We start from the raw sequence: 17,201 nt of genomic DNA, 5'->3' as shown, positions 1-17,201 counted from the left end.
AAGCTTTTTCTCTACCAAAGGTTGGGTTTCAGTAAATGAAAAAAAATGTCTCAACAGCTTTTATAACAATTGTGATAAATGTCACAATTTTTCATTAAAACAAGAAGTTTTGATAATGTTAACAATTTGTCAAGAAAAACTATTTTAAAAAAATCATTTTTCAACAAAAAATTGTGTTTGAAAAAGTTTATCAAGCAAATCGTTTAATGGCTTGCTTGCTTAAATTTTGGTTTTATCTATCAAAAATTATTATTTAACAGATTAATATTTAAATTCCCCAATACTGAAGCCTCAAACATTACTGATTTTTAGTGCTGATCATCTAAGTAGTTTTGCTCTATCAACTCATGTAAATTAATCACCGTTTCTATCCTTCCACAAGAAGCATTTTTACAAAACAATTCCTTTGTCTAGCTATTATAGACCTAAAATCTCAATATCCACCACTAAATATGCTTGCAATTCTTTATCCAGCTGCAATGCCAAGATTCAAACCATGGTCCACTAACTTTCTAGTATGTTAAGCCAGTCTAGTATGTTAAGGATGACGTTTTTTTCCTCCTGATTTAACCAGTTCTAATCCAAGTTATAAAAAATTCTCTTGTTTTGTTCCTCAGTCAAATTACATTTGCAATTCTAAGAAATAACAGAAGATATAGATATATAAACAGTTAAAAAAATTTTTTTTTCTAAATTCACTCTGTCTTTACACCTTAGGGAGAACATGACAAAATTCTTGCATGCCTTGCAAGGCACGCTAAAGCAAAACATTCAAGTCTGCATGATTTTAAACACCCAAATAGTACATTGTTCTGCTGGAGTATTAATATAATGAACTGAAATTTATTTTAAATAGGAATTAAATCCATGCATTTAACCAGGTATCATTCATATCCCTTGTACATTAAGCTTCTACAAGCAGTCATGAGATACCTCAAGTTCAAATCCCACCAATATGACAACACTTAACCTTAAATGTCATAAGCAGATGCAGTAATCATAGATATCACTCTACCTGAATGACCGGCACCTAGATAAAAAAAAAACATACATGGCTCAGGCTTAATTCAGGAGGGAAGTGATGCTATTAGGAAGAAGCAAACACATCAAGTAGCCAGCCCTAGCACTGACCCCAACCTTCATCAAGGGTTATCAAGACAATGCTGTCATCTCAACCAGGGGTCCTCCACCCCCTGTGGGCCTGCAAGCCCTTTCAAGGGGGCCGCAGGACTGAAGCCCCGAGCCTCGGCGCCCCCCACGGGGCTGAAGCCTGGAGGTGCGGGGCTGAATCTCAGAGCCCTGATGTTCCCTGTAGGGCAGAAGCCCTGAGCCAATGGCCAGAGTTGGGGACATGGAGGGCATTGCCCCCCAAACTGCAACACAAGATCATGGCAGTCCCGGTGGCAACTCCACACCTCCCCCAGTCCCCTCCCCATCTCTTCTCCCCACCCCCTGACCAGGTCGGAGGTAGAAAGCCGGAGCTGGGCAGTGCGGGGCAGCTGCTGCTCTGGCTGGTGCTATGGAGCAGGCAGCATTCCTTCCTCGCCTGCTGGTGCTCCAGCTGGAAGCTGCTCCTCAGCTCCCAGCCCCCTTTGCTCCCACAGAGGCAGCCGGTAAGAGCCACCCGTGTGGGGAGACCCGGCTCCACGGCTGGCAGATCCCTCCGGGAACAGGGACCGCAAGGGAGTCCTCCCAGCACACAGCCCCTAATACCCCTCTCCCTATACCCTGAGCTACCCCCCTGCCCACACACAGCCCCTAGCTACCCCCTTCCCTGCACCCTAAGCTGTTTTCAAACTTTTTGAGCTACGCCCCCCCACGTTTGAGTTATAATTTTTGGTTGCACCCCGCCCCCAACCCAGACAGGCTCGGTGGCCTGCTGAGGTGAGTCAAGGGGTGAAGGTGGCACTCCCTCCCTGGACCCCGCAATGCAGAGGTGGCTTGAGCCCCACTGGCCCCTGCCCCCCCCAAACAGAAGTCAAACTATGCCTATGCCCAAGGCCCCTGCCCTGAGGGCCCCCCCCAGCCAGGGGCGGCTCTCTGTTTTTTGCTGCCCCAAGCACGGCAGTCAGGCGGCCTTCAGCGGCACGCCTGCGGGCAGTCTGCTGGTCACGCAGATTCAGCGGCGTTTCTGCGGGTGATCTGGCGGTCCCGCGCCTTCAGCGTACTCGCCACCGAATTGCCGCCGAAGCCGCGGGACCAGCGGACCTCCCGCAGGCATGCTGCTGAAGGCTGCCTGACTGCTGCCCTCACGGCGGCTTGCCGCCCCAGGCATGTGCTTGCTGCGCTGGTACCTGGAGCCGCCCCTACCCCCAGCACTGGCCCCTTGAGTTTTTATAGCCTGTTGAAGAAGGCTTCAGAGAGAAAAAGGTTGAGAACCCCTGGTCTGGTACTACTTCAGGTTCACAGACTCACAGAAGTGTAGGGCTGCAAGGGACCTCAAAAGATCATCTAATCTAGCCCCCTGCACTGAGGCAGGACCAAGTATATCTAGACCAGCCATAACAGATGTTTGTAATTCATTCCTGTTCCCTGCATCTCAGGAAGCACCAGTAGCAAGAAAAGTCCTTTACCACTGTGACATTCTGTGCCGCAAAGCAACACCCTGGCACCCCCATATTCAACACTGTCATATAATTATATGTTTTGTACAAAGTATGCCTTGTGAGGTATCATTCTAAAAGTCTTGATCTGGTAATCATTAATAGCTCATTGGATTATAGATGCTATAATTGTATGTGAAGTTATGTAGTTTTGCTATGTATGTGTTACTGAAAGATGTTGAAGTTGGAAACACCCACAACTAGCCTTTCAGGTACAACAATGAAGAAGCTAGACCAGAGGTGGGCAAACTACAGCCCACAGGACCCTCCTGCCCGGCCCCTGAGCTCCTGGCCTGGGAGGCTAGCCCCAGCCCCTCCCCCGCAGCCTCAGCTCGCCCCGCCGCCGGCGCAATGCTCTGGGTGGTGGGCTTCAAGCTTCTGGGGCAGTGCAGCTGCAGAGCCCAGCCTGACCTGGTGCTCTGTGCTGCGCAGTGGCGATGGCATGGCTGGCTCCAACCAAGTGGCGCGGCTGCAGCGCGCCAGCCACCAGTGCTCCAGGCAGCGCAGTAGGGGGGGGGGGGAGGGGGGGGGGGGGGTGGAGGTGTGAATGGGGCAGGAGTCCCAGGGGGGCAGTCAGGAATGAGAAGGGGGGTTGGATGGGCCAGCGGGAGGCAGTCAGGGGACAGGGAGAAGGGGTGGTTGGATGGGGCAGAGGTCCCAAGGGGGGCAGTCAGGGGACAGGGAGTGGGAGGGATTGGATGGGGCAGGAGTCCTGGGGGGGGGTCGATAGGGGGTGGGAGCCAGGCCACGACCCTCTCCCCTAACCGGCCCTCCATACAATTTCCGAAACCCAATGCGGCCCTCAAGTCAAAAAGTTTGCCCACCCCTGAGCTAGACAGTGCTAGTGGCCCATCAGCAAAGACAATGGACCTCCATGGAATAGGTTTGTCCTCATCCGGGAACGCTTCAGCCAGCCTATGAATAATGGCTGCTATGACTCAGCAAGTCATGCAAAGACATGTGACCAGACCACGTGACACTGAACTCCATTTTGGTACCTGTATTTTTCTACAAACTAGGCTGGGAACTTAGCTTGTAACAAAGGGTTCCCGCCATATGGAGAAACTATATAAGTTGGGGAGTGACATCATGCTTTGTCTTCATTCCCCCACAACTCAATACCTGAAAGAACCTCTGGAAAACAAAGGACTTGGAACAGGGGAGGGGGACCCAGGCTGCGAAGCAGATGAAGCTTGTACCTCAAGAATCTGTAAGCCTGCTTGTATCATCAGTCAGGGTGAGAAATTGCTAATTCAGATCCTATCTATCTAGTATATTAGGCTTAGTTTACGTTTTTGTTTATTTGATAGGTAATCTGCTTTGATCTGTTTACTATCACTTATAATCACTTAAAATCCATCTTTCTGTAGTTAATAAACTTGTTTTATGTTTTATCTTAACCAGTGTGTTTTTGAGTGACGTGTTTGGGAAAATCTCAGCTTGGTTAACACACGTTTGTTGTGCATATTCCTTTCCACATCAAGGGAGGGGCGAACTGGGTAATGATTCATACTGGTCGGGTTTTTGACCTGAGTAGGGCGGTACAGCTCTGGGGTCCTGGGACGGGGAGCTGGGGGTATTTTGGCTGTAGCCTCTCTACTGGTGGTTCATTCAGTAACTGCAGCTGGAGGTGTCCCTGCCTGTGTGAATGCTGGTGGAAGTGTAGGACCAGGAGCGGTCTGCAGTTTGTCACAGCAGCACAGTGAGAGAGGGAAACCAGGCTGGTGAGTCAGAGGGCTCAGTGTTACCCCAGTTCCAGGCTGTACCGGGGGCGGGGGAGAGGCGGCTCATCAAAACCACCTCAAGCATGCCAGCTGATTATGCCCTTTCCTCTCAGACAAGGACCTTGCTACCATGATCTATATATTTGCCCCCCACCCAGGGCTGACTTCCATAATTTTCAGGCTAATGGAGTTGGGTTTCAAACCCTTTACATGATTCATATCTGATAAAAATTAAGTAACACTCCCCATATCACATATGTCTAGACAATTATTTGAAATTTAAGGGATTTCAGAGAAAACCCAAATAGTAAGATATGAACAACAGAGACCAATTTACTCTTGCCAGTAGTGACACTGATAAGATCACCAAAATATACATATGATAAAAATCTATCAAAAACTGCTGCTTTCCCATACTCACAGATTTTCTGTACACCAGCAAGTTTAGATTTATATGGTGCTGTATTAAATAAAAGTCTTGAGCCAATTTTTTTTGAACAGAAGATTCTGCATTTAAAGTGACAGAAACAAGAGCATTAAAAGCCTGACCAGTCAGCTCCAAAAGTGCTTTACATAAACCATCCATAATTAGAGCTAAAGTCAGTGTTCGGCAAGATCTTGGCATGATCACTTATCACAGTACCTCACTGAGACCACTACGTTAGCACCTCTGCATGATTAAACAGCAGCCTAGAGAGAAAAGTAACAAATATTAACCTTCAATTCAATATTAAATAGAAGAGATATTCATTCATCTCATATCAGTGTGGATAAAAACCCAAAACTGAATGGAACATATGACTAAGGTTATATACACTGAAGTGCACACTTGCTGGAGATTTTCCTGTTTATATTGTTAATGACAGTACAAATCCTCAGTAATCAGCTAATGATCCAAAACACAAAGCAGTGGCCTGAGTCTTTTAAACCAGAGTAAAGAAACATGACAGAAGGACCATGCATTTCAGTGAAAGCCTATTTTGGCAAGGTCCTTCTTTCCTTGTAAGTATTCTACTGCTGAATCTGGCAATACTGACATTGTCTTCACTTTTTTTGTCCTGACTCCCAGAGTTGCTTTAGAATTGGTATATGTTACTTGTGCATGTCTTAAACTCATGTGATAGTCCAATCATAATTAGAGCAGTCACAAAGGAGACTGTTCCACCTCGATAGATGCTACGAACTGTAGTGGAATATTTTTCCCCAGTTTACTATGTAGTTTTAAACAAGACTCAACTGTAGTATGATTTTGGTAGAACAATGCCCGATATAAACACAACATCATATTCATATCATAATTCATTACTGTTTGACAATCTTTGCTTAAAAGAAAATTATGGCCTGAGCCCAGAGACTGAATTATTTCTCAGAGTGGGTGGCTTTGCTTGTCAAATTTGAGGTCTAATTAGAGTCATATTAGGGTAAACAAACAAAATGGGAAGTCTTACCTGTTGAATTATTTTTGCATGTTAGTATAGTATCAATTTATAATAATTGGAACTGTTCACGGTGCAGTGTCTCAAACATAACCTACCACAGCTCAGGATTTCTGGCATGCTTTCTGCATTCTCTTTTTTTTTATTTTTTTGGCCAGGAGCGTGGGGGGAGGGGAGAAGAGAGACTTCTTCTCCCTATCTGATTCTTCCAAAGCTAAATTAATGGGGTAAGAAGATTTACCTAATTCCCAGCACTCCTGTGAGGTAAGTGCCATTCTACTCCGAGAAGTTACTACATAAGAATAGTACTTGCTTATTTCACAGATCTGTGCCCTCTATGTACAGAGACATACCTGTTCACTTTTCCCCCCTACTTAAAATAGTACTCTTTACTGCAAGCAGCCATACAGACAGGAATCAACTCCAAGAAAAAACTACATTTTCTCCATGGTGAGTAAGCCCTTTGCCTGCTTCAGTTCAGCTTTCCTAATCACAGGTGAGTTCACCTCAGCTGTTTCTAATTTGTCAGTTTCACTGCTGCCCACTGGGTTTGGAATAACAAGGAAACAGACCACAGCATTGTCAGTTTCACTCTTTGGCTGATGGGGAAAGTGCCAGCAGCTGTAAAGACCAACTTCACATTCAGGTTTATTTCAGTGTCATAAAAGGTTACCAAAAGTTTGGTGGTGGTTGTTCTTTTTAAATGAAACCTTACATTTTGCAGAAGTTGATGGCTTAGGTGCTCTACTCACTAGAGAAAATTTCATCCCCAGTACTGACAAATGGATTTTTCAACAGTCATATATTGTAGGTCATACATGGTACTGAGTGCTTTCAATTTCCATTTAGTGCCAAAAAACTTAGTTTGGATGGCAACATCTTTTAGAGGTCACAGAAAACTACTCAAAATATCATTTCATACTACCTGATATAGGCTACTTTACAACCCAATTTAGTTAATCAGATGTCACAGAACTGTCATTTCATACAGTGTCAGTATACGTTTTGCTTGTATAACATTTACCAATAGCAAAGGTTATTTAGACAAATTTATATGTAGTTTTTCCTTAACAAACTGACTTGCAGTGAATGATGAGAAAGGGAAAAGTTTAAGTTTGGCAAGGGACTGCAGATATCCTGCATTTGCTCTTCCTCTCCTTTCTAAAAATTCCCTGTGGGACCACAGTATTCCCAAAGAAACTGACCCAAGTCTAGACAGTTTCATTCTTATTAGTAGTAGTAGGGCCTGGAAAAGCTGTGAATAGTGTAAAACTGACAAGACTGGAATCCTATCCTCCTGTTTACATAGCATTTCTGTGATCCAAGAAGAGGAAGCATGAAATTGACCAGGCTCCTGTCAGTTTCACTCCAGTGTAGCAGCTGAAGCATGACAGAGGGGAGGATGGCACATAGGAAAGGAAAGGGGAGCAGAGGACACACACAAAAGAAGGAAGAGAGATGAAAACGTTAAAAAAAAAATCCCACAAGATAGAAGGGAAGAAAATAGATGGAGAGGAAAACCATAAAGCAGAAATTTACTACTACACTTTAGGTCACAGACTGACAGCTGAGAAACATTTGTGGAGGTTGTGTTTGTTAGATCTTCCCCATGTTTGAATATGCACACACGTAGAGATGTTTTAATATTATAGAGAAATACTCTCCAGAGAAATAAAAGTGTGAAGCACTGATTTGAGGAAGGGAGACTGAGCTTCAAATATCAACTTTAAATTCAATACCATGCATTTTTGAAGTCAGAAAACAATACATTCTGTAATATGCACACACACAAAACTCTAGTATTTACTTGTTTGAAGTAACCACCTGGTTTGCTTGTAAGAGCCCGTTATACAGAGACCTGAGTTTTACTTAAAATATGTTATCCAGAATATAAATCAATAAGGAATACTGTGCGAAGAGTTCGTTTTAAAAAAATGATGCAAGTTATATGAATAGTCTGTTTTCTATCAAGTAACACTATTTGAGCTTACATCATTACAAGGGGGGTTACGCTAGGCCAACTAAAATTACCACTGAACCTAAAACAATTACTGAAAACACTTTATGAAAAGTCTGGTAACTACTGCTTCATTTGCTCTACTTGCACATAAATAATGCTTAAAAAATCCCTGCATGCTTATCACAAAAATGTTTCTTTCCCAAAATAAAACTTGTGAACAGGAACTCTGAATCACACAATGCACACAAAATAAAATACATGAACTTATTACTCTGAGACACACCCAGCCTGGTTGGATTTACTGGTATTGGATATTCCTTTGCCAGAAACAACTAGCATCAATAAGTGCTAAAACCTGAACTGATATTTCTATTCTAGTTTTAATAAACTTTCCAACGTTTTCAGTAGAAGATAGAGGATGGTGAACATTGACTATAAACTCTCTTGCATAGCCCCATCAAAGTCATGAGGGTTTTGCCATTGACTTCAATAAGGCCAGGATTCCACCCTTACAGCTTTAAAAAACATGTTATTTTTTTAAGTTTTCTGGGCTAATTCAGATGTTGCCAAACCTACAGTTGTAGGCGATGCCAGGTCACAGAGGCTCCACCAAAGCTACCTCAATGTTTACTAGGACTGAGAAATCTGAGGTAATACCTACATTTTTCTGAATAATTAAGATGTCTCTTCCTTTAATCATGGCTCTGACTGGAAGGTTTCCCACCCCACACCTTACCTTAGACCTTAGTTCTGCCTGTGCAGCCAATGCACTGATCAGTTCAGTTCATCCATTGATTATGGTCGCTCACTAGTTGTAGTTCTTCTTCCCAGCTGATGGCAGCACATTCAATATCATTGGTCACGGTCTTCTGGAAGTTCTTCCTTGGCCTGTCTCATTTTCACTTTCCTCCCACAATGCTTGCTTAACGTGGCTCCCATCTTCCATTTGGTGTACACGTCCCAGCGACCTGAGCCTTCTTATACTTTCTAACATGTCCTACTCTGTCAGTTCCTGACTCTCCCATTTGCTATTTTGTCTTTCAATGCAATGTATGATGTCATCCTCAGCCATCTGTGATGGGAAGCCTCCAACCTCTTTGTTAGCCATTGTCATCGGCCAGGTCTCTTCTCCATACAGTAGCGTGCTCAGTACAATCACATGGAATAACCTGACCTTTTGTTTGGTGTGGAGACCTGTTTGACCAAATATTGTTCAGTCTTCCAAAAGTGGTGTTTGCTCTTCCTAATCTCATAAGAATATCTTTAACACACTCCCCACATAGCAGAACTTATCAGAAGTATCCCATCCACTATCCCCATATCTCCCCTGTATGTCGTCTTCTCCCTCACCACGTAACATTTTGTGCTCCTTTAAAGCCCAAGAAAGGCCTCCACCTGAGGCAACCTGAAATTACATCACCATATGGGAGGGCAGGATCTAAATCCTGGTCTGGACACCATGCACAAGGATTTTAGGCCTTGCAGAGGATCAATTCCTACCCTTTGTTTCCTATCTTTTAATGTTACCGATCCAAAAAAGGACCTTCCCTCTTATCCCAGGACAGCTTATTTTGCTTAAGAGCCTTTGGTGAGGGACCCTGTCAAAGGCTTTTTGAAAATCTAAGTACGCTATATGTCCACATGCTTGTTGACTCCCCTCAAAGAATTCTAGTAGAACTGTGAGGCGTGATTTCCCTTTACAAAAACCATGTTGACTCTTCCCCAACAATTCATGGTCATTTACGTGTCTGATAATTCTGTTCTTTACTATAGTTTCAACCAATTTGCCCTGGTACTGAAGTAGGGTTGCCAACTTTCTACTCGCACAAAACCAAACAACCTTGCCCAGCCCTCTACCCCGCCCCTTCTCTGAGGCCCCGCCCCTTCTCACTCCATCCCACCCCGCCGCTCGCTCTCCCCACTCTCACTCACTCATTTTCACCAGGCTGGCTCAGGGGATTGGGGTGCAGGAGGGGGTGGGGGCTCCGGTTGGGGGTGCGAGCTCTGGGATGGGGCCAAGGATGAGGGGTTTGGGCTGCAGGAAGGGGCTCCATGCTGGGGACTGAAGCCAAGGGGTTCAGAGTATGGGAGGGGGCTCTGGGCTGAGGCAGGGGGTTGGTGTGTGGGAGGGCTCCAGCTGGGGGTGGGGCTGGCAATGAGAGGTTTGTGGTGTAGGAGGGCAGAAGGGGGATCAGGGCTGGGGCCAAGGTTTGGGGCACTGGAGGAGGTGAGGGCTCTGGCTGGGGGGCCTCTGGATAAGGGATTTGGGGTGCAGGCGGAGGCGTCAGGCTGGGGCTGAGGGGTTTGGAGTGTGGAAGGGGGCTCTGGGCTGTGGCAGGGGGTTTGGGTGCAGGGGGTTTGTGAGTTCTCCAGCTTGGGGTGCAGGCTCTGGGGTAGGGTGGGTATGAGGGGATTAGGGGTATAGGGTGTAGGAAGGTGCTCCGGGCTGGAGCTGTGAGATTTGGAGAGCGGGAGGGGGATCAGGGGGTGCAGGCTCCGGGTGACACTCAGGCAGCTCCCGGAAGCAGCAGCATGTCCCCCCCTCTGGCTCCTACAGGGAAGCACAGCCAGGCAGCTCTGCGTGTTGTCTCATCCGCAGGCGCCGCCCCTGCAGCTCCCACTGGCTGTGGTTCCCAGCCAATGGGAGCAGCGGAGCTGATGTTTGGGGCAGGGGCAGCGCGTGGAGCCCCCTGGCTGCCCCTATGCCTAGGAGCCGGAGGGGGGACATGCCGCTACTTCTGGGAGTCGTGCGGAGCCACGGCAGGCAAGGGGCCTGCCTTAGCCCCGCTGCGCCACCAACCAGACTTTTAACGGCCCGGTCACCAGTGCTGACCGGAGCCACCAGGGTCCCTTTTCGACCGGGCATTCCAGTCAAAAACCTTATACTGAAGTTAGGCTTACCGGCCTGTAGTTACCGGCATCACCTCTGGAGCCTTTTTTTAAAATTGTCGTCACATTAAGTATCATCCATTCACCATGTACAGTAGCTGATTTAAAAGATAGGTTACATACCAGTTAGTAGTTCAGCAATTTCACATTTGAGTTCCTTCAAAACTCTTGGGTTTTTTAGCCATTTATTATCTCTTGAAAGCTAGCAGGTGAAGCTCCTTACTTTAATTTTATTTCTTCCCATCAGACAAATGTAGTAGTTCATAACTACAGGTCTGTCGCATCTTACGCTGGGGTTACGTTCCGCAGTCAGCGCGTAAAGCGAAAATTGCGTCTAGTCAAAATTACATTGAGTGTAATGGCGGGCGGAATCGCCCGCACTACAGGTACAGTATTAAAATGGTTATTTTTCTCTTTTGTTTTGTTTTTGCCGATCGCGTAAAGCTGAAATCGTGCATGTTAAATGCACGTAAGATGTGACAGACCTGTATAGGGTTGCTAAAAACATTTTAAAATATATGTACACCACTTTTGTGGTGGTTGGTGATTGTGTGTGATGAACTGTATTTAACAGGCACCTCTGATTTTCTTTCACCTGCCCTCTGTCCACTAATCCAGTTTCACCAGGATTTAGTCCAAACCCACAGAAGACTTCAAACAACTGCCATTTTTAAAAGAAATCCTGGTATGTTTTCCTTCTTTCTTCACTCCATATGAGTTTCTCCACTCTGCCCATGACCCAGGACTGAATATTACCTCTCTATGACCAGTGATAGCTTTAAACACAATATTCTCTAGCCTCTTTCAGTTATAATAATCTTAGGTAAAACATTTTCTGATAGAAGTGCAATTAAGTTTATATGCCTTTAAATAAGTTTTTACTATGTTACTATAAAAAGCACATGCATGCTGGAAAGACAAAGGAAACTTTTTTTTTGTTCTTTAAGAATGGAAGATATTACGTCTTTGCAGAATTGGAAGTCCATGGCTGGCAGCCCAAATCTGTTTCATCTTTTAGCATAAGGACAGGATATAAGGTCACTGTCAGCTTTTAACTGAAAACATCTTCAAACCAGACTTCTGACATGGATCAGGATTTTTATGTCTTCTTGTGCCGCATGACTTCTATCCCAGCTATAACACACGAGCTTCCCTGATGCAACATTAATTCCAGATTTAAAATGAGTATATGCACTTGAGAAAGTTAAGTAACTGGAAGCAAGGGCAGCTGACATGCAAGCTTCCCTTTTTGCCACACCAATATTCTTATCTCAAGCCTACAGGGACCTCCTCAATAAATGCTCGATTTTGGTCTCCAGACACTGCCAAGTTGTGCCAAACCACGTGCAATAGTTATGTGATTTAGAGTGCTGCCCATGGGAAGCTGCACACACAAAACTCATTTCATTTACAATCAAAGTTTAAGACATAGTCAGAAACACAAAAGGAGAGTGTTTCAACCACTCGGCCACCCCGTTCTCCTTGGAAACATTTACATCCCAGTAAATAGAGGCCAAAAATGTCATCTTGCTATACCGTAAGATCAGAACTTACTATACTGTAAGTTAAGTCTGCTGTTCTACAAAATACAAAAACGTTTGTTTTGAAATTGTCAAACTATCTTCAGGCTTTTTTGTGGGGGGACCATTCCTCTTTCTGCTACAAAGCACACACACACACCCTCAACAGCTTACCTTTTTAATTTAGCAAGCAAGTAGTCCTCAATCAAGAGCACCATCCATGAAAGTCTGATTTCTAAAAAGGCTGGAAGCATTTGAAAATTGCAGCATACTGAGCACGAGCAATAGGAAGTGTCATTATTTCTAAATTATGCCCTTCTATGAGATGATCTGCACATTTATATTATTTTCAGATGTACATTAATAGGCACCAAACAGCTTTAAACTTAACTTGGGCCCTCTTGAACCCTCATTTCTCTTTTATTTTTAAGTGAGCATTCAAACATGTTTCACTCAAGTGTCCCAATTTCTGCTGTTTAGCACCTCAAATATACTGGAGCCTCCAGAGAAAGGGAAGTCTGAAATACAGATGACTAAAGTTTGGGTCTAAGTTTGCTTCTTTGCTAATCTGCTACCTGAATGCACAGGATCCGTTAGGACTTCTCCCCACTTCATGGAGAAAAGTTCATTCCTAACTTTTGTAATAATTAAATGGCCAAAAAAACTCACTAAGCACAGAATTAAGGGTTCTTACTGATAGCTCATGCCCTTACAGAATATTGAGTTCAGCAAAACTCCAACTTCTGAAAACCTGGAAATGCAGAGTTACGGTACACATAACCACATTAACTCTGCCCCCTGGAGCTGGCAATAGCCACCGGGAATTATCTGCATGCACTCCAGCTGCATTCAGGGTGTTAAATGAAGCTGAACTGAATGGCAGAAGCAATAGTTGGGGCAGGTTGGTGGAAGTGCAATTGTGATATGAGGAAATCTGGCGATTAATTTGAGGAGGATTGCCAAATTGTGACTGTGATATGAAGAGATCTGGGCCTGCGGACCCCAATGTGTGGGAATCAAAGAAAAGAGGTGCATGTGTATTTTAAGGTTCCAGTCTGCATCATGTCAACACAGAATTGTGCAGTTTGGGTCAATAGAAGGGCCCTAGGATCTTCTTGCCATGGATATTGTCATTAGTTAGGTGGGATAGGAAAGCAGTCTGTGGTTTAATGATAGCTAGAGAATGATATAGGTTTAAGTGGTATCCTATGTGCAGTTGTGATGGGGTTGTAAAAGAGTGTGAAGTGGCTGTTAAATTTTACAAGTGTGGTATTCTGTCAGGGGGAAATAGGTTCAGTGTTTGAGTGTAGGCCAGGTGCAGGTAGCATCTGTGTACTGTAGTGAAAAGGCAGAGTGAGTATGTGTGTTATAGGGTATTACTCAAAGAGGGCAGAGTTAAGGTTGGGTGGGCATTTATCATAACACTCTATTTCCTGGTTTTCAGAAGTCAGAGTTTTGCAGAAAGTAAATTAAGAAAAAGTAATCTACACTTTGATACTTCAATTGTAGGCAAGTTGCTCTAAAGAACAGTTATTTCATTTTCTTGTACAGTTTATGTGGTACATTTGCTTTAGTGGCTCTTCAACTATTAAAGAATGAATGCCACTGACAATCAGAAGAATTTGTACCCAATAAGAGATGCTGAAGCAGTGTTACTGTCAGGTAATCCTAAGAGAATACTCAAAGTTTACTGCATATTAATAGGGGCATATGACCACCTCTCTTGTTTTCATACACTCTTTAGTGAAACCAAAAGCAAAGATTAGGGTAGGGAACAAGGATAAGACGTTGTTGACAGATTCCTGTATTGATCTTTTATAAAGCACTTCAGACTAACTTAATTTTTGTTATTGCAGTGTTCTTTGAATACCCCCAAACCTTTTAACATTAAAATCATCACAGTGAATGAGCCACATGTCCTCTGAGTATTAGCTTCCACTGGCTAGACGCTGGTTTAATTATAAAAATAGCACCACAAATATTATGTCCAGAGGCCCCGAGACATTGCAATTAAAGGCTGCTAATTAAAACAAAAGTAACACTCCACTTACTGTCTAAAGTCATAAGGAGCTAAAAATATTTTTACTATCCTCTAGAAAAAGACCGCTTTGACACCTCCCTAAAGACATCATACCTAAACTCTATTCTACATATAGCATCTCTGAAATTTACTGGAAGTTTTCAACCTTCATGGGAGTCCAATCCAACTGTGTAAAATAAGTGGAAAATCCCCCACCAGCTGCAAAAGGAGTTGGATTAGACCTTAAACATGCAATACCACAATATGAACTAATATCAAAGATAAAGATAATCAATAAATGAACATATACAAATGCACAGAGAATCACCAAAAATGGGTAACCCTCCCATCTGTAAAAGGGTTTTTTACATATATCCAACACTTACAAATACATCAGTCATTGCCACTTCAATTTTGCTACCCCTTAATTAAAAGAAAATCAGCCTTTCCTAGATGTCAAACTTTGGCTGGTCCATTGGGTGGTTGGTTAAGGCAAGTCTTACTGTTTATTATGTTATCATTATCACCTAAGAAGGTGTTTAAATAAAAATCTTAACTTGGATTTCAACAAAAATATACATCAACACAAGGTGTCTGTTTTATGAAATGTCATCTGTTGATTCAAGTAGGCACAAGTTTCTACTGATAAAAGTGATACAATAAGAAGTTTGTGTGTATGACACATCTTTGTAATATAATTTAACAACTACATTACAGTTTCATTTAAACCGCTAGAGCCAAAAATGGATTAAAAACCCAGGTCCTTGGCAATTTAAGCATTGACAAAATATTAATTTTCCATATAAAGTATTAACAGTAATCAGCTTCAGACGGTTGTCGTCTCACTGCTATGTTTACATTTTTTGTTTGTTTTAAAAATAGTTGCATACTAGGCAAGGTTTTCTAATTTCATCACTTTGTGGTTCCACTCAGAAAACAAAACAATATATCTGGAATCCTGCAAATGCTATTACAGATTGACGCTGTGACATTTCCAAATGTCAATACTATTCAGGATATCCAAGTACATTTAAAAAAAACAAAAACACAACAACAACACGCATGCACAGACTGCCCAACAATCCCTCCAGAAGCATGCAAGTTGTGGGAAATGTATTCGCTGCATGGACTCCAAGAGCACATCAGCTTTCAGATGACATCATAGAAGACTGAAACACCTGATTACCAGACAGATTTAGAAGGATGGGGGGAAATCGACACTACTCCATATGAATTACATCCTTAATTCTATGCTAATAGGCAGTCACTCAGCTACCTCGCTTTAAATAAGGCTATCTGCTCATTTTAAGAAATTATGCCTTAAAATTAAAAAAAAAAATGTTTTCCAAAAAAACCTTTTGGGGAGCACATTCTCTTTTTAATCTCCAAAAACTATTTTTAAATTCCCTGTACAGAGATTTGTTACAATGACTTGCTTTCAGTCTTCCCAGTACACAAAGCAGGAGGGTTTTGGCACAGTAGAACAGGAATGACCATATTCAAGTGTAGTTAGATACTGTTTCTCTCCCCTCTTTCACCTTTAACATAAACACGGTCCTCTCTGGGAGAGGGGGACAAACCTGTATCCCAAAAGCGCTTGCAGTATTGCTCTAAGATTTTTTTTAAAGTGAAGTATCAGTCACAAAATAGCCTAGAACACAACCTCACAGAGGCCTTTGGTACATGGCACAGAACAAATTAGAGCCCTGGCATATTTTGCCATGAGTCCTCAGTACAAAGACGCCTCAGTACAGCACTCCCCATAGGGACCACACCTGCAACCATGGGCAAGGCAACCTGGCACAGCATTGCTCTGTGCAAGGCAAAGCAGCCCACGGATGAAGCCTCGGCTCCCTTTTGTTTCCTTACCTGCCATCGGGGAGCCCAGGAAGGCCGGCACGGACAGCAGCAGAGGCAGCAGCACCGGGAGACCCGTTCCCAGGGCTGGGCGGCGGGCGATGCACCCAGGCTGACCCGGGCACCAGAACACCAGCGTCACCAAAGCAACCATGAAGCAGGTCATCCCATCCATGGCAAAGCGCAGCCTCAAGTCATCGCTGCCCTGCTGGGCATCCCCCGAAAGCCAAGGCTGGGCTGGCTCGGCGCCTCCTCCGCGGCACATCCACCCCGCAGGGCTCACGTGCGCGGGCTGCAGCGCCCCCTGTCCCCCCCAAGATAACCAGGGCAGCTGCCCACCGCAGGGGCGGTGTAGGGCGAGGGGGGGGCGCAGGGGGGCGAGGGAAGAGGGAGTCTCACGCGGGGAGGGAGAAGGGGGGTAGCACGGCAGCCCCGGGCGCAGGCAGCGAGCGCTCCGAGCAGCGGCGCAGCAATAGCCCCGGGGGCAGAGGGGCGCCTCCTGCCGGCCGTGGCTCCTGGCTTCTGCTGCTTATGGCCCGTCTCGGCTCCTCACGTGGGTCGGGGCGGCGCGGCTGCGGCTGCTCTATCCCAGTCGCCGCGGCGGGCCCCAGCTCCTCCCGGAGACGCGCTGAGATCCCGCCGGGGGCCGGCCCGGCGGCGGGGAGCGGAGCGGGGCGGCCCGGCACCTGCGCGAGCGTGTGAAAGGGAGGAGGAGGAGGAGCGCGCGCGTGCGTGCCCGCTTTCTGCACCGGGCCCGGCTCGCGCCCCTGCTCCCCGCGCGCGGCCGCAACACAGAGGCAGCCGGGGACGCCGCGCACCACCGGCCCGGGCAGCCTGGCGCGCGCAGGGGGCGGGGCAAGGCCCACACTGGGGGATGCAGGGGAGGAGCTGGTGACGTCGCCAGGCTCCGTCTCCTGCTGCTGCAGCCCCTGGAATTGTTCGGGCGCTGCGCAGGGAGCGCGGGAGCGCTGCTGCCCCTTCTCAGGGTGGGGACGCAGGTGGCCCCGTGGCTGTGCCCAATGGAGATCGCACCCAGCTCCAAAGGGTGGGAGGTGAGAAGCAGCCGTCCTGCCCTCCAGGCTGGGGTGGGGTGTTGGGTTGCCAACCTTGTCCTCCTCGTAAGAAAAAGTTAACTTCCAGAAACATGACAAGGAGGGGCTGGTCTATGCCAGAAACGTAGGTTGCTCTGGCT

At 45.5% G+C, this 17,201-nt stretch overlaps 1 protein-coding gene across 1 annotated transcript in view; it reads right to left on the bottom strand.

Moving 5' to 3' along the window:
- The window catches only part of KIAA1549 (KIAA1549 ortholog), a 211,191-nt gene extending 194,849 nt beyond the window's left edge, over positions 1 to 16,342 (bottom strand). Inside the window, exon 1 of the mRNA XM_026657560.1 lies at positions 16,022 to 16,342. Coding sequence (XP_026513345.1) covers positions 16,022 to 16,274 — 253 coding nt within the window. The 5' untranslated portion in view covers positions 16,275 to 16,342. The remainder of the gene's footprint in view (positions 1 to 16,021) is intronic.
- Positions 16,343 to 17,201: the final 859 nt, after the last annotated feature.

This window comes from Terrapene carolina, unplaced genomic scaffold (assembly GCF_002925995.2).
Source record: "Terrapene carolina triunguis isolate 2854851 unplaced genomic scaffold, T_m_triunguis-2.0 Scaffold247, whole genome shotgun sequence".
NCBI classification, from domain to species: Eukaryota; Metazoa; Chordata; order Testudines; family Emydidae; genus Terrapene; species Terrapene triunguis.
Note: the sequence above shows the minus strand (reverse complement) of the source record. Positions and strands in the feature narration are given on the sequence as shown.